The sequence below is a fragment of the Talpa occidentalis genome, unplaced genomic scaffold (genome assembly GCF_014898055.3).
Source record: "Talpa occidentalis isolate TD23 unplaced genomic scaffold, MPIMG_talOcc4v2.1 talOcc4.10, whole genome shotgun sequence".
Classification (NCBI taxonomy): Eukaryota; Metazoa; Chordata; class Mammalia; order Eulipotyphla; family Talpidae; genus Talpa; species Talpa occidentalis.
In genome coordinates this window covers 34,183,742-34,201,724 of record NW_023600993.1, presented here as the reverse complement: position 1 = coordinate 34,201,724, position 17,983 = coordinate 34,183,742, and the positions used below count along the sequence as shown (strand labels likewise).

The following is a 17,983-nucleotide window of genomic DNA, read 5'->3' as shown; positions in this document are numbered from 1 at the left end:
AAGAAAAAATAGAAAAGAAAACATCCTTTCAAGTGCCCAGTGCCCCCAAATCTAATCTCCTATAATGTGAATGTATGGGCATATTTAAGAAAAGGTTTGCATAAGAGAAATGATACCATCTCTTTTTAACATTGCAGTTATGGATGTACAAGCATTTGAGAGGCTTCTGGGGCCCTGCATGGACATCATGAAGCGGAACATCTCACATTATGAAGAGCAACTGGTGAAGATGTTTGGCTCCAGTATGGATCTGAACGATCCTGGGCAGTAGGTGTGCTGCACCCCAGAGCCTTCTCAGTGTGACACCAAAACCTTCCGGTCAGCCACACAACACACATAGAAAACAGACATGACAGAACTGTTCCTGCTGTTGCCATCACCACTGCCAATGCTATGGCTGTGGGCATTTATAAAACTTGAAAGTCAGCACTAAAGGATGGGTAGAGGTTCCACTCACACCTCCACTTTGCTCCTAAACGCCCATTATTAGACCACTTGTAATGATTACTCAACCCAATTTTTACATCTTTGGTTCAAAATGGCATGTCTCTCCAACAATTTAAGTGCCTGATAAAAAGTCCAAAGTGTAAACATCTTACTTTCCTCTCTTGCTGCTACTATTGCTTTTGGAAGTTACCACAGGTCTATACCGTTGTGTAACTGTAGACATCCTCCCCCAGCCTTTCTCAAGGGAGGAAATGGTGTAGCCTTTGATCTCCTCATTTGTCCTTTGAGAAAGTGTACATTTGTTCACAACTGTAGCCCTTGGCTTTACTGTGGGAAATGGTGGCAGAAATGATGGAGGTCTGTGGTCCTATGGCATTGTACGGTCTGCTGGCAGCTGCACACTTCACAGTTGTTTCAAACTCATAGTGATGTTTAGGGAAAGGCCCCTTCCAGGACCCAGCAGATCAGCACCCAAAACGTACTGATCAGTCATTGGGACCCATGAGAAAACAGAAAACTGGGATTCAGCACATTTAGGTAGTAAAGAACCAGAAGATTTTTGGGGTTGGGGAATTTTATCCTTTTTGGTTTTGTTTTATTTGATTTCTGTGCAGTTTGCATGAATGAATTGCTGTCCTTTTATAAGGAGCCAGGGTCTAGAAGCTCATTACCTTATCTGATCCAAACACTTTTCTGGACAACTTTGGCCATCTTTTGTTTCCAGTTGCCCCTACTGGCTAATGATAGTATACTGTACTACAAAGAGAACCCTTTCCTTGTACACCAGACTTGTTGCATAGCTTTGCTGTTGAACCATAAATTTTTTAACTCAAAGAAGAAACGGCTGTTATTTGAAATTAAAAGAATAATTTCTCCATTTAGGGAATACCTCTTGGACATATTTATATATATGGAGTTTTTCAGCTGACCCAGGCATTCATCCTAAAGTTCAACTCTTGTTAGTTTTCCAAAATTAGCATCATTTGCAATTTCATAGAATTACTGCAAAACCTTTATAGTTAAGATGTTGCAATATTTGGTATTCCAGTTGTTCCTTTGGAATTTTTTACTTCCAAAGAAAAATAATTTAGCTTGTATTTTAAAATTTTTTAAACCTTTTAATTATATCAAGTATAATCTTGATGACTTGCCCTAATTAGCTGTATTTCAGAATGAGTTTTTTTTCCTTCTTCAGAATGACTTAGAATCGGGTGTTGTAAGAGATCCTAAGAGCAGTGGGAAATTTACATAAATATAAATTTGAATATGATAGCCAAGTTTATGTTAAATAAAAAGATCCTTCCCAATATGATCTTTTTAAAAACCTGTATAACTTAATGAATCCCAAAAAGATTATCGGCTGGGGCTTGAGTCATTCCTGATGTAGAAAATGATGGTGCCCCACATAATCATCTTCTATTGTTCATATAAGCCAGGTATTTTTGCCACTAACATTGGTCAAAAGAGTTCCAGAGTGGTGACCCATTACCACCTTGATCAGTTCTCCCATTTCTTACATCTGTGAAGTAAAACAGAAGGATGCTTTTCAGAATGCCCTATGCAGCCTGAACTGCAACTTTCAGAATTGTGAATGGTTGGAACTAATACTCCAAAATAGGCAGCTAGTACTGGGAAAGCCACTGGTTTTTCCCATGATTTTCAAGGTTCTTTTTTTCTATAATATTGCTTCATTATTAAATAAAGACAGAAAGCAGACTTTGCACTTAAGCAGACAAGAAACATTTGTTTCTTGCAAAGGTAACAGGTACATTGGACTTAAGAAATATACAGAGCTCTAGCCTCCAATTAGGTGAGGACTCTGAACACTGAGTGTCTTGCCTTCTGTGCACCTCTCCACCCACCACCACCAGCGTTAGTTAAGGCTGTGAACTTCATTCTGGTCACTTCTGCAGGCTGCCCTCTTGCAAATCCCAGTTCAATTGTCCTCATCTCAAAGGTCTCTTTTTGGCACCCCAAGTCATTGATGTACAGAGTAGAATTCATCAAGGTTGTATCCTCCGGTTCTAACTACATATTGACATATGGATCATCAGTCCATGCTATTAATACATACTGTGTCCCTTGGAGTCTAGTTTGAGAAAAGAAGATTTTAAAGGGATTGGTGTGAGTGAAATAGGGCACAGCCATTACCAAGGTGCCAGGAATCTGACATCATTCAATTCTCTCTGCAGCATGGAGAATAAAGATGGCAGACAAAGTTTAGCTCAGAGCTGAGTTATTCACATTGTACCAGGCAAGCCCTGAATTGATAGTTGAGCTTCAGAAGAGTATATGTTGGGAAGAGATCTTTTTTAAATTTTTATATATATATATATATATATATATATAGTTTGCTTCTTTGGTTTAGAGCTTCACACCCGCTTTTCCAGCTTGTTATTGATTTTGGATAGTGGAGAATATCCTGAGAGCCTTGAGATCCAACCTGCAGTATTATCTTTCATTTTGGCCCCTGGTTTATTACACCCACTCTCTTTTATTGGTTGTATTCTTTGAAGGAAGGGTTCATGTGCTCTGTTCTGTTAGTTGATAGTCTCATATAATTGCTATAGATTCTCAGGAATCAGGGTGGAGCTTTTTTTGAATTATTATTTAGTGAGCAAATTTGGCAGCATAGTAGAAAGAAATGGTTCTCCAGCCAGGAGAAGTTATGTTTATCATTTTATTGCCCAGATTCTTTGCTTATATAAAGTAGTCAGTGAGAGGAGCCACTGGTGTACAGCAGCACCCTGGGTACACACCATTTCCGTGTCGTGTCACGTTGTACAAACAATCCTCTCTAGTTTAAAATAACTGAAAGAGCATTTTTTGCACAGAGAAAGGAAAAAGACCCGTGAATGTCATCTTTTATCTTTTGTTTTCAGTTGGCTGATGTTGGAATTTTTGTTCTTGACATGCACTTGTAAACCAATCTTGCCAAGATACAAGTTGTTTTGGTTTTTCACTAAAATTACCTCTTGTTCCTCTTGTCTTGACTGCTGACGTCCTTTAATGATTCTAATGTCTATTTTATGAGAAGCAGCCTTCCTGTGGGTTTCCTTTTACACAATGCAGGGCTATCTTTATACTTAAAAAAAAAAGAAAAAAAAAGAACACTGTCACTAACCTCATGTGGGATTTGCAGAAAACCATTTAGCCCACCTTGAGCAAACGATAGATTCTTCATTGTTTTCTTAAGATCATTGTAATAAAATAAATCTAATTCAGCATTATTGTGCTACCTCAAGGGTAAAGATCTTAAGGTTTTTGGTTTTGTTTTCTTTCTTTCTTTTTTTGGGCGGGGGGTTTTGGTCTTGAGTTCTATACATGGTGTTTGAAATATCTTTCAATTGAAATTATTTTTTAAATCATTGGGGAGAATTTTATTTTAATCCATTTTACACTTGTATTTTAATCTCAGAAGTGATTGGAAAGTGATCAATTCTTGCTCTGTAGTATTGAATATGTAATTAAATTGTTTGCTATAAATAAGGTTGGGGTTTTTTAAAAAGGAAACTCTAGGGCTCGGCTTTGCTCTTGGTTAATAAAGGCTGACAAATTATATGTCTGACTTTCCAGTGCAACCTTGTGTCGTGTGCTTGTCCTCTCATTTTAGAACTCCCGACCATCATAGCATTCATCTGGCAGATAAATTGTTGGAATTATGGTGTGAGCTCTTGAAAATAACTGAAACTCCCAGAGCAATGGTTGACCAAATATCTGGACTTCCTTTGGCCCAGTAAAGTTGATATAAAATTAGCCATCACAGCATGGTATTTGAATTGTTGGGGATTACCAATGAAGCCTAGCAGAAAACATCTTCAGTCTGGCAATATTATTTACATTATTTCCTTTTCTGTAACACATCTATAACCAAAACTATGACTGTGATAGCCTAATGTACATACAGTTTCTTTCCAAGTAACGAACAAAATCCCATTTTACAGCAAAACCATGTTCTAGTTTGATCTCGCCTTCATCTAGGCAGGGACACCTGGCAATATAAGAGAGCCAAGTAGTCAGTGAGTGTAAAAAATATCCACATGGGACTCAAAAAACAGGTAAAAAAATCCTCTCAAAACCAAACTGACGATATTTTAAGGCTTTAAAAATTAAATATGGTTTGATCTTCTGGGTTTGGTGGTGGTTTTGCTATGAAGAGTTAAGAGGTGGCAGGACACACGCAGCCTCTTTGGTATACCAACTGTGTCCCACATGTGCCCAAGTACAAGACTATTGAGAAGTTTGTCATTCAAAACTGGGGGCCACAGTCATCAGGGATGTAACCAAAACAAGCATCCTCATCCCTATGTGCTTCCATCATGTATATGAAATTACACTGTTGCTTGAGTTGTGCCATTCATGGCAAGGTATTCTCCTGAAGCCTGGAGAGATTGAATACCCCCACCCCGATTTAGACCTGTGGGTGCTGCCTCATCACCTCTGCCAAAGGAGCTGAGTCCTTAAGGACTGAAGAAAAATGGTCCTCTGGGAGAAAATAAAATGTAAATTACATACTTGTCCTGCCACTTCGTGTGTTTTTGTTTTTGTTTCCAATTTCAAGATGATATTTTCCAGTCTCAGTCACATAAGGACTGCTTTTGTGGCAGTCATTTCCAACAAGAAGCTAAAAATTTGTCCCATCAGTTGCCTATATACATACTCAGCAATTTCAGCTTAACAACTTTATTTTTTTTTTTAAGATTTATTTTTATTTATTTATACAAGCACTGGGTACAGTCAGAAGCACAGGAGGGTGAGAGAATTCACCAGAGCCAGAGGGGAGAGCAGAGCAGGCAGACTGACAAAATACACTGCTGAGGGGAGCAGTGGGCGGCAGGAGAGGTCTGCGCGCCATGTGGGACCCTCGCCTGGCAGCCGGGGATCGAACCGATGCTGTAGAGGCTGCATGCAGCTTCGCAACCCAGCGCTCAACCGCTGCACCACCGGGGAGCCCCTATTTTTTTTTTTTTTAAAGATTTATTTAAGCATGCTAAAACTGTGGTGTAAGCCAGAGGTGCAGGGGGGTGGTAAGAGTATTCACCAGAGACAGAGTGGGGAACAGAACAGGCAGGGTCACTGAAATACACTGCTGAGGGGAGCAACGGGTGAGACAGGAGAAGTCTACTGTGCCATGTGGGTTTGCTCCCTGGCGGGGAATCGAACTCGTGCTGCAGTGGCTGTGGAAAGCTTCATAGTGCTGACACAATCCCTTGCGCCACCAGGGAGGCCCTTTTGTGAGGTTTCTACTCCTCCCTTGCTTATTTCTTCCCAACTGGAATCCTTGATCCTGTGGATACTTCTTTCTGTTCTATAAAACCAGTTATCTTGCTTGTCTTTGTACAAAATCAAACAATGGGGCTGCTCCCCTCAGCAGTATATTTCAGTCAGTCTGCCTGTTCTGCTCTCCACTCTGTCTCTGGTGAATCCTCTCACCCCCCACACCAGAGCCTGTACCCCAGTTCTTGTATGCATAAATAAATAAATCTTTTAAAAAAAATTGAACAATGACCAGCATATTTGTAGACAGGCTTTGAGACTGGCCAGGCCAAAGTATGAAACTAAAGGGGGACTGTTAGCTACCCCAGACACTGGAAAAGCCAACAGAACCTTGACTGTTAGGGGAAAAGGATGTCCTGAGCTAATTCCATGCAGGCTTTGTGGACTCCACCCCCACTCCAGATCAAAGCCATCAATACATTGGGAAAGACAAATCCCATCACCACCAAAGGGAAGGTGGCTGGGACCTGAGGGTGGAGTTAAGCAGCCAGGTTTGGTAAAAAAAACCAAACACGTGGGCCTTGGGGGCTCTCGCTCTCTCGCTCGCTTCCTGGCTTCACAGCTCCTGGCTTGCGGCCAGCTCTCAGAGTGCCATTTGGGATTCCAGATCGGCAGATCGGGTAGGACACATTTAAAACTTTATCTCCCACTTTTCTCCCTGAGTTGTACATTTCCTCATTTGCCCTTCCCTTGTAAATAAACCTTTTATTAACTTTCTGTGTGTGCCTGCAGTATAGTATTGATAAGTCCTTTTAAGCACGCGGGTGAGGACCCACAGTCAGGCAACACTTTTTGTATTGGGACTGCCCTGTAACAGTTTGGCGCCCAGCGTGGTTTCCAAGATACACCCTTGGTTGACCAGCCCGAAGTAACTTTCCTTGCATTGGTCACCATAAGCACACTAGGTCTGCAGGACTCGCAGAGTAATCTTTGTCTCAAGTCCTGAAAAGTCTGCTTTTTTTCCTGTGCCTACAGCTCTTGTGGGTGTGTTTTTGACTCAACTATGGCCTCAACCATGAGCTTACACAGTTTCATCCCTAACTTGAGTTCTTTCAGTTTCCTTCCAGCCTTGAATTTAAGTAGCCTTCTTCCATTAAATATTACTACCAGTTTCATTAATGTAAATAATTTGATGAAGCCTGGTGTATGGCACATGATTTTACTACTGTGTACATACATGGGTGGTTTACAAGCCATCCCTTTACAGTCTGTGCTTCTGGGTATTTTTTTGGTAATATGTGTAAGCGCCATTTGCTACATTCTTGTTTCTATGAGAGGTAGATGTTCTACTTCTCATACTGAGAATGTGCAACAACACATTCAGGCTCTTAACTTAGCCATGCAATAACAAATTCAGGCTCTTAACCTGGCCATGCAACAACAAAATCAGGCCCTTGATTTAACTATTAAGTGTATGAGGGATGAGAACCGTAACATTTTTGAGTCAGCTTTAAAAGCATACAAGATCAAGTATGCAGGACCAGATACAGGTCACCCTCCATAAATTGGATATGGCGGAGGCTCGGCTGATGGCACAGAGAAAGGATAAACCTTCCCCTTCCCATGAGGACTGCCAGAGGGCAGAGTTAGAAGAGGAGGATCATCATATTTTAAATACCTTAAATACATCAGGACAAAATCCTTCTCCCCTTTTAAGAGCGCGGGTGAGGACCCACAGTCAGGCAACCCTTTTTGTATCGGGGCTGCCCTGTAACATGTTCACTGTGAGTCCATCTTGACAAGCAGAAAAATGGGCATTTGTCAATTAGCTCCTGGGGAAGGTAGTCAAAATATGGTACCAGCCAGTTTTCCTTGGCCTTTTTAGCCAGGGGTTCACTCTTTCCTCCTGCAGAATTGCACTGAACCAAGACTCAAAAGTCACTATATATACTGCTGGAAGCCAGGATCCAACAATATCCTTTCTAGCAAAATCTTCCAACTCCCAAAATGAAGAAGCTGGGATGTGCAGTTTCTTTCCTAGTAAATCGATAAAAAGAGTTCAAGTCCAGATCCACCAGGTAAGCAAATGAGTACTTTCCAAAATAATATACAAGCAGAGTTAAACTGGACATTTTCATTCTGAAAATGGAAGACATGGGCATGAAGGGAATCCTCCAATATATACTCCCATGCCAACCATGAGCCCAGCCTGGGCTGGAGGAGCCAGAATCCTGAAACTAAGCCTTAGACCTGCAAGATAGCAGAGGAGAGATTTTGGGACATGTGTGTCAGGCCTGGGCATGTCAGCACTGCAGATCAGCCACCCTGGACCCCTGGCGTCCTGTCCCAGAGTTGTGCAGCTGGCCCCATACTCGGTAAGAAATGAGGCTGCATTTAAACTCGCATCCCCCCACCCCAGAATTGGCTCAGCTGCTTTCCCTTGGCAGCTCTGGAAGCCAAAGAACTTTTCCTACCAGGATGGAGCTGGGGAATGAAAAGCCCATACTTGGGGTACTGCCCCTACAGTAAAATTTAATATGGTTCCACTAGGCTGACCAATGGAGGATGAGTTGGAACTCTTGTCCAGAGCCTCAACTGGCTCCTCTGTAAAGAAGGAAGCAGACTTATAGCAGGGTATCCTGCTGCACCTTCCCCTGCAGTGACCTTTAGGGCTAACCGCCCCTAGGTCCGGCTGGGCAACCAGCGCGCAGGGGAAGAACAGCAAAACCCTACCTGCTGCACCTCCCCCCGCAGTGATCTTTAGGAATGGCTTTCGCCACGGTCCCTAGGTCCGGCTGGGCAACCAGCGCGCAGGGGGAGAACAGCCTGAAGCAGAGGAAGTGCAACGGAAGTTCCCTGAAAAGGCAGAAGCTTATCAATAGATAACGACCACCAAGAACCACTACAAGAATGCTAAAAATCTTATCCCTCTTCCTAGAACTACAAACTTTAATCCCTTATTTGTCTTTCTAAACTTCCTTCTTTCTTCTATAATGGTCATTGCTTGTTATGTAGATCACCTCCCTGATAGTGGTAGACTGAGCCCATGAGCAAGCTAATTTCCTTGATATTCATTCCTGTGCTTTTGGAAAACATATATATACTGGTCACAAATTTAGAGAAAATTACACTCAGATTTTCACTCTTGAAGTGTGTCTGTTTGTCATTTCTTTCGCCGACGCCCTGACCATCCTGCACGCTTCTCTCAACCCTGAGGTGGCCTCATCGTCTACTGCTGTGCTGGTCCGTGGCAGTATCCACCCCACACTGTCTTGGTTTTGCCCACAGCCATTAATCCAGCAGGATCCAGCGTAGGCCCCTCACCTGTGTGGGCTGGGTCAAAGTCCAACAAAAGGACATGGGTCCAGCACTGGTGTGATCTCACTTTAAACCATCATCTCAGGCATACAGCAGTAGCAGCATCCACTCCTTGGCAGCTGGCTCACAATTGATAAATGAATAAAGTTAGTTTTATAGTTTTATAACCTGGGAGGGCTGGCCTTGCACCCAGGAACTGTTTAAAGGACCAGGTTTACAACATGCAGGCAAGGTACTTTGAGTGTGGGAGTGGCGCCTGCTGAGAGTGGGCTAACTTCCAGCACAATAGAAATTTCTTGGAGTGCCCCTCTGAGCTGTTTGCTATCTGGATGCCCCAGGGACAGAGTGTGCATGTCCAAGTGTGCTGGGAGCTAATTCTACCTAGACCCTGCAGGATCCTTTCCTTGGGAATTTTCCTGTCTTTTGTTCTGCGGGGAAAAAATTCTTCAGAATGATTTGTAACCAGCCCCTCCCTGCATGGCCCACATCCCAGGGCTCCAGGGACCAGGGCTCTGGGTGTGGTTTGTAGGGAACCTGAGTCTTGCCCCCGCCTGGGTAAGAACATCTTGTTCCCTATTCTGAGTTTTATGTCCAACCCTGGGGCTAGATGTGGGTGGGGTGGATTGTTTAAGGAAGATGGAGGAAGGGAGTGGGTTCTGTAGGATGTCTGATCCCAGCACAGCTGGACCCACTACAGCCCCACCTCCGCCCTTCCCCTGTCCTAGGCCCTAGAAAAGAGGAATAATTCTCAATGCTAGGCCAGGGCTGCATGGAGAGAGAGTGTAGCAGGGAAACACCAGCTCCCACACACAGACCCTGGAACTTCCCAACACCGTCTTGGTACACAACGGCTGCCTCAACCCCTGGGTCCAACTCTTATCCCAGTGCCTCCATCTTTGGAGGCTCTCTTTTGCAGTGGTCCGTTACTTCCTGGGACCTGGTTAGTTACATCCCTTTTTTTTAAGATTTATTTATTTATTTATATAAGCACTGGGTACAGTCAGAAGTGTGGGAGGGTGAGAGAATTCACCGGAGCCATAGCGGGGAACAGGACAGGCAGACTAACGAAATACACTGCTGAGAGGAGCAGCAGGCGCAGCAGGAGAGGTCTGCATGCCATGTGGGGCCTTCACCATGGCCGGGGATCGAACTGGTGCTGCAGAGGCTGCTGGCAAGTTTGCAGCCCAGTGCTCAACCGCTGCGCCACCAGGGGAGGCCCTAGTTACATCCTTGAGGCATGTCTCTACCCAGCCAACCCTGTGCTATCTTTCATCTCCAGGTCTCATAAGCTTGCTGCCTGGCCCTTGGCCCCATCCTCTAGCCTCCTACATCCCTGCTCTTCTCAATAATAACTTCACCTTGTTTTTAGGGAGAAAACAAGCTCAGGGCTCTTCCTCTAGTGCCTACCCTGTTGTTCTCCTTTCATGACAAAGTCCTTAAGACTGGCCTACTGTTGCCTGCTCACCTCCCACTCTAGCCACAGCCCACCCCAGTAGTTTCCGGCCACTTCCCCAGGCAGAGCCCATGCACTTGTGACTGTCTGCAGTCTCAGTCTAATTCACCATGGTGGATTCCTCTATTTTGCTTCAAGGACTACCTTCTCAGAAACATCCAATTCTCCTGGTTTTCTTCCCACCTCATTTGCCAACATTAACCTGGACTATGGTTAAATGTTGGAATGGTCCAGGACTCCAGGTGGATTCGCCTTTCTTCCTTACTATGAGATTTTTGTCAGGAACAGCATGGCTTTGGGTTTTATCTCCATGCTACTCACTCCAGATTTACACCTCCTTCTGGGACACTCTAATAAGCTGTGATAGGAGCTGGGGGTCCTCTCCCACCCCTTCACTCTACCAACTGGGAACCTTCTGTAAAGTGTGCTTTGCATTTTTTATTTTACATTGTTTTAAGTGTGGAATATATCAAATACAGAAAAGTGCCTAAAGCAAAGACATTCTGTTCAATGATTTCTCACAGGTCAACCCAGATGAAGAACATTGTCAGTGCCCTGAAGCCCCTCTTGGCCCACCAGTAACTCCTCCCTTCTCTTTCCTGAGCTTTATGGTAAGGTGGTCATTACTTCCTTAATTTCTTGATCAAAGCATACCTTTCTCAAACTCACTCTCTTCAAAAAAAAAAAACAACGCTCTCTTCATACAGTTAAATATATACCTCCAATTAAATGCATAAGGGAAAACCCATCTTAACTGCTGGTTTTAGCAGCTTTTCATCTTTTTCTCGTTTGTTTACTCCTGCCTCTCTCTTCTATCACCTTCACTCTCTGAAATCCTTGGTTATAAGATATATGGTCCCTGTATTTCTCTTTGCATATATCATAATAAATGTGTGTATAATATATTAATATAGCATATATATAATAAATGATGTATGTAATATACATATGTGCATACATTTATACAGAGTGGTTTATCTTTGTTGTACACATTGAAATAACTTTATACACACTTTTCTGCATCTTTTTTCTTTTTTTTTTAACATTTATTTATTTATGCATACAAGAACTGGAGTATAGGCCAGAGGTGTGGGGGCTGAGAGGATTCACCAGAGACAGAGTGGGGAACAGAACAGGTAGATTGACTGAGAGGAGCTGAGAGGAGCAGCGGGCGAGACAGGAGAGGTCTGCTGCAGCATGTGCGTTGCTCCCTGGCCGGCCAGCGATGGAACTTGTGTTGCAGAGGCTGCGGATAGCTTCAAAGTTTGCGTCTTAAGCCCTTGCGCCACCAGGGAGGCCCCTTTTCTGCATCTTTTTTAACTCATCCCAACTTTGTGGCAGACCCTCCAAATCAAATGATATTATGCCAGGTCATTCTTTTTGATGGTGACATAAAACCTGTCCACACAAAAGATCAGTGTAATTATCACCCTCCTTGGATATAACCATGGCTTAGTGACTCTGCTTCTAATGAATAGAATAAGGCAGAAAGGGGCCTCCCCGGTGGTGCAGCTGTTGAGCGCTGGGTTGCAAGCTGCCCGCGGCCTCTGCAGCGCCGGTTCATTTTCCAGCTTCTCCCCAGCCACCGGAGGAGGGTCCCAATTGGCGCGCAGACCTCTCCTGCCGCCCGCTGCTCCCCTCAGCAGTGTACTTCGGTCCTTCTGTCTGCGCTGCCCCCCCCCCCTCTGGCTCTGGTGAATTCTCTCACCCTCCCGCGCTTCTGACTGTACCCAGTGCATGTATAAACAAAACAAACAAACAAACAAACAAATAAATAAATAAAACATGCCTCTAAAAAATAAAGAAAGAAAGAAAGAAAGAATAAGGCAGAAAGAACACTGTGACTTTGGAATCTAGGTTGGAAAAGGTCATCCAGTTTCCATCTAGCCATCTCTCTCTTGGAACAATCCCTTCTTGGAATCTAGCCACCATGTTGCGAAGAAGCCCGGGACATATGGAGAGACCACATGTGAATGTTCCAGCCCCAGCAAATGTCTTAGCTGACAGCCTGCATCAAATATTAGACTTCAAGTGAGGAGCCTTCAGGTGATTCCAGTTGCGGCTTTCAAGCTGCCCAGACTGATGCTGCAGAGAAAAACATTCCACTGAATCCTGCCCAAATCCCAGATTTGGGAGCAAAATAAGTGTTACAATTTTACTGAAGGTGGGTCACTTGTTATGAAGCATAGTAACCAGAACAATGAGGAGTTACAAAATGCATGCAACCATGCCCTTGTGAAAGACATGTCACTTTGCAGGTATTTTTCCACTACACATGATGTAGTAAAATAAATATCCCTGACCTTCCCAGAGCTTTTATTTCTATAAATGAGAGTCCCGAGATTTTCGGTGTGTCTGCCTGTTCTACTCCTGGCTCTGTCTCTGGTGAATTTTCTCACCCTCCTGCCTCTGGCCTGTACCCCAGCTCTTGTATAAATAAATAAATCTTAAAAAAAAAAAAAGATTTATTAAAAAAAAATCAGGTCCTCCCCTGGTGGCGCAGGCGGTTGAGTGCCGTGCTGTGAAGCTGTCCACAGCCTCTGCAGCGGCGGTTCGATCCCGGCCGGCGGGTGAAGGTCCCACATGGCGTGGTGGATCTCTCCTGTTGCGCCCGCTACTCCCCTCAGCAGTGTACTTCATCAGTCTGCCTGTTCTGGTGAATCTTCTGGTGAATCCTCTCACCCTCCCACGCATCTGGCCTGTACTCTGGTTCTTGTATAAAAATAAATAAATCTTTAAAAAAATAGAATGGATCAATAATTTGTGGTATAATCATTTAATGGAATACTATACAGAAATGAAAAACTGAAACTTTCCCAGTTGTTGGCCATGAGTGGCTTGAGCCTTCAGTCCTGGCCAAGATACTTCAAGGCTTTATTTAAAATGTTTGGATCCCCATGAAATCCTACTATACCCAAGCTTACCCAGAGATTTGAGTAGGAATAAGGTTGATGGGTTTCATCAGTTATAAAATCAGGAGTGCTGATAGAAGAAGCTTTGAAAGGTTTGAGTCCTATATGTGCCCAGGGCTCCCACTAACCAGCTGAATTTGGAGCACAAGGCAGATGGAGTGCTGACCTGACTAAATTTCAGCATGCTATGCTAGATGGCGACATGGAATGTCACTGGACACTTAAGGGTCATTTCCTGCATGGCATGTATAAATGTTCCTGTAAGATACACACACACACACACACACACTCACACACACACTTTGGGACACTGAACAGTGGGGCTGGAGGCCAAACAGAAGAGATACTGTCAGAGAGGCAATGGGGAATCATGGGGCCACTCTAGCTTTTCCTCAGGGAGGTGCTTTGCCAGGGTTCTGAGCAGAGTATGCAGGCATCTGACATATTCACAGGCTAACTTGTGGAGAACAGACTGAAGGTGGCAAGGGTGGCAGCAGGAGATTGGAGGTGCTATGACATTTCCCTGGAGAGGAGTGGTGGTGACCTGGACTAGGTGTGGACTTGGCAAGAAGTGGTCTCATTCTGGGTAGATGATGTGATGGAAGCAACAAGACTCTCTGGTGCGCTGAAAGTAAGTGCGAGATAAAAGTAAGTGCGAGATAAAGTAGTCAAGAGGTACTCTGAGTCATTTGGCCTGAGGTGCTATCCCTTGAGCTCTTGAGCTAGGGGAGATGGGATGACGTGGGTTTGGGGCATAAACCAGACCTCAGGTGACACAAGTTGAGTTTAAGAAGTGAAATGGACGTCAGAGTGAGATGCCTAGTGGACAGCTAAATGTTGTGTCTAGCATGCAGGGAGGGTCTGATGGCGAGTGGTTGACATGTCAGTGGAATTTGAAGTAGACAGGATTATGAGGGAGACAGTATGGACAGAGTGAGACGAGGCAAGAGGAGGAACCAGTGAGATCAGAGGAAACCAGGAGTGCATGGAGTCTGGAAGCTACACAGGGAAGGTGTTTCCAAGAGAAGAGAGATCACTTGGTCACAGGAAGTCTTTTCTGCCCAACCCTAAGGGCAGACTTTTTTTTTTAAAGCATCTTTTTTTTTTTTTAGATTTATTTATTATTTATTTTATACAAGCACTGGGTACAGTCAGAAGTGCGGGAGGGTGAGAGAATTCCCCAGAGCCAGAGCGGGGAACAGAACAGGCAGACCAATGAAATACACTGCTGAGGAGAGTAGCGGGCGCGGCAGGAGAGGTCTGCGCGCCATGTGGGACCCTCGCTGGCAGCCGGGGATCGAACCGGCCCTGCAGAGGCTGCGGGCAGCTTCACAACCCAGCGCTCAACCGCTGCGCCACTGGGCAGGCCCCAAGGGCAGACATTATTAAACACACACACCTGTTTTTGTTCACTGCAGTATTTCCAGCACATAACATAGGTGCTCAGTAAAATACTTGCTGAGTGAGTATTGCTTGAATCCACAGCTGTGCAAATGCCCAACACACAGGGTTGCAAGAATACCACACTTAGAGAAAGAGTTAATGTCAGGTAAGGACATTTGCCACTTTCAGTAGCAGTTGTCTCCTCCCTGCCTTTCCCAGCTACACTGGCATTCATTCAGGTGGGAGCCCTTCTTGCGGATACAGGGCCCAGGACAAATGAGCCTCAGATAAACACTGCAGTTGGAGGGCCCTGGGAACTGGGTTGAACACTGGGTCATTCACAGTTCGCAGACGACTATACAGCCATTATTCTGTCCATTCCTCTCTGTCTAGTCATTGTCTACCCCTTTACATCCAGTCATCTGTCCAGCTGTGCATATAACCACTCCTTTATCCACCATCTGCAGTCGCTCTTGTCCATCTTTCCATGTGTCCACATCCTGTCTTTGGTCTACCTGTCTGCTAGGCTGACCAACTGCTTGGTCTATCTTGATGTTAGCATTGAAAGTCCCGCATCCAGGTAAACCCCTTGCACCCAGGAAAAATGTAACGGTTGGTTGATTCATCAGCTCCCAGGCACCCCCGCATTTCACCCATCCGGCCACCCAATTATCCACCTCACCGCCGGGGTCACCCCTCCCCAGCGGAGGCCGACCAGGCCCCGCCCGCCCTCCAGCCCCGCCCTCTAGCCCCGCCCCGTATCCCGCCTCACCCGGAAGCCGCCGCTGGGACTCGCCGCACCCTAGCAACAGCGCTTTTCGGGCTGCCCAGTCGGGCAGTGGGTTCCCGCTACGAGCCAATAGCAGGAAGCGCCGGGAGCGAGGCGCGGGGGGCGGGGCTCGGCGCGGCCGCAGCCATCTTGGTGTGAGAGAAACAATAGGACGGAAGCGCCGCGGAACCGGGCCGAGGCCGCAGGTAACGCCCGCTTTCCCGGGCTTCTATGTCTGCCGCCCCGGTAGCTTGGGAGGACGGCTTCTCCGCGCTGTTGGGGAGCGAGGCCGCTGTTCATAAGCGACATGCCCAGCGTTTCTTGGGGAGGGGCTCCTGCAGTGGGAGGGGGGAGGTCTGCTAGGGTCTTTGTGGGACCGGATTTCCTCTTGTCATTTGAGAGGCTTTATTTCTTCATGTCGTTGGAGAGGGACGATCTCTCCTGGTTTTGAGGGTCAGAATCTTCCCTAGTCATTAGGGGGAGGGGTCTCGGGTATTTTGGGGGTGTCGGATATCCTACGGTTATTGAGGTTTTCCCGGGTCTTGAGGGGGAAGGTCTGTCGGGTTATGGGCGGGGGGATCTCCCCAGGATATTGGCATCCACAGTCTCCGAGTTAGTGAGGGAGAGCTCCCTGGGTGTGTGGGTGGGGGAGTGCGCCCAACGCCGCAGGTGCTGTTACCTGGGGCCCGCAGTTGTGCAGCCATTTTGAGTGTTGAGTGCCAGTTGGGTTTGTCAGCTGATGTCTGGTGGGGCAATCTGCACACCTAACCTTATTATCCAACCAAAGTCTTAAAATGGTTCAGAGGATGCCTTTTCGGTAGTGATAGCCTAATCATAGGTGGAGCTTTTATTTTTTTCACATTTGATTACAGACTGCTTTTGTCTCTTGCATCCTAATGATTGGTTTCATTTTAGGATTTTCTTTGGTCTCATATTAAGAATGCTGCTTTAGCAGAGAAACTAGATCCAATGTTGTGAAAATAGAAAAATAAAATAGAAGTCGCTGCTCGGAATAAAACATTTCCATGGCAGAACATACATAGAACAGGAATAAAAGTCTTACGAAAAATAGTTACAAGAGAAAGTACTGAAACTTTTGAAAAGTGGGTTGCAAGTAGCCAGTTGTATATTTTTTATAAACCACCATGATTACAGTAATTTTGATGAATTTAATTGCTGTATTTGCACTTCTAGCGGAGTAACATTTTAAGTGGTCTAAGATGATTATTTTCATAGGTTGCGCCTTTGGAATTTGCATAATTGCATCCTATAACCTGGTGTTAAGTTTTTAAAGAGAAGCTTCAGGGTGGTGTGTTGTTTTACCTTTAGCCAGGATCAGAATTAAAAAGAACAAAATGAATATTTTATCGTAGTTAACATAATAGGCTAGCTGATTGCTTCGTACCTTTTTTTGCAGAAAAACTTAACTGTTGTTAGGCCTTGTTTTACCTGCTTTGTGACTTTATATTAGAATTCACAGAAATTGTTAGAAATCAAGTTGATGAGAACAAGGACTAGAGTTGATATAATTGTAAAAACCCACTTAGCACATAGAACAGACTTCTTTTGTGCCTGGAGGCCTTGCAGATAAGTACATTGTATTTCATCAGCCCTGTATCTGTATGGGCAGTGGAATGTGTGAGAAAGGAGCTACCACTTACAGAAGAACCTTAGCCAGTGTCCCTTGCAGAGGGGTGCCAGAGCCTTCCATAAGCATAGGAGAAGTCTCTGGTATCTAGGCAACAGATGAGCCTGAGCCTTCCTCAGGCCAGCTTGCTGAGGTGAAAATTTTCCATTGTTTGTCTCATAGAGGATGCACTGGGGAAGAATTTTCCCTTTCAGTGAAGTCATGTTACTTAATGGGATGATCACCTTAGACAAACTGAACATATTTTTAGTAGATAGAAAATAAGGAGATGATTACTCTTATACTCTCTTGTGATTGCATTTTAAAGCATTTTTTTAAAAAGATTTATTTATTTATGCATACAAGAGCTGGGGTACAGGCTAGATGCGCGGGAGGGTGAGAGGATTCACCAGAGACAGAGCAGGGAACAGAACAGGCAAACTGACTAAAATACACTGCTGAGGGGAGCAGCGGGTGAGACAGGAGAGGTCTGTTGCGCCATGTGGTTTCTCCCTGTCAGGCCGGGGATCGAACTTGTGCTGCAGAGGCTGCAGATCGCTTCATAGTACGGTTCTTAACCCCTTGCGCCACCAGTGAGGCCATGTTTTTGTTTTTAAAATAACCTATATATTTCCCCATTTGCATCCGAGTAATAAAAGTAATAAGTAATACTAGCATTTTACAATATAGTCTAGTGGCAAGAAAAGGTCCTTTTCCACTCAAATTGAATGTAGAGGCCGCCTCAGTGTTTGAAGGAACTGATAGCCTCCTTAAGGTGCAGTACCTTGGATCTGTTAACACATGACCAGCTTATACAATTACAATTCCTAGCAATTCTTGTTTGGTTTATACTCTTC

General features: G+C 44.8%; 2 protein-coding genes across 3 annotated transcripts in view; both read left to right on the top strand.

Moving 5' to 3' along the window:
* The window catches only part of PRKAR2A (protein kinase cAMP-dependent type II regulatory subunit alpha), a 69,741-nt gene extending 64,786 nt beyond the window's left edge, over positions 1 to 4,955 (top strand). Inside the window, exon 11 of the mRNA XM_037528713.2 lies at positions 138 to 4,955. Coding sequence (XP_037384610.1) covers positions 138 to 271 — 134 coding nt within the window. The 3' untranslated portion in view covers positions 272 to 4,955. The remainder of the gene's footprint in view (positions 1 to 137) is intronic.
* Positions 4,956 to 15,629: 10,674 nt separating this feature from the next.
* IP6K2 (inositol hexakisphosphate kinase 2) overlaps positions 15,630 to 17,983 on the top strand; it is a 28,817-nt gene continuing 26,463 nt past the window's right edge. For both annotated transcript variants that reach the window (XM_037528692.2, XM_037528699.2), the window contains exon 1: positions 15,630 to 15,705. The gene's annotated coding sequence lies outside the window, so the exon portion shown is untranslated. The remainder of the gene's footprint in view (positions 15,706 to 17,983) is intronic.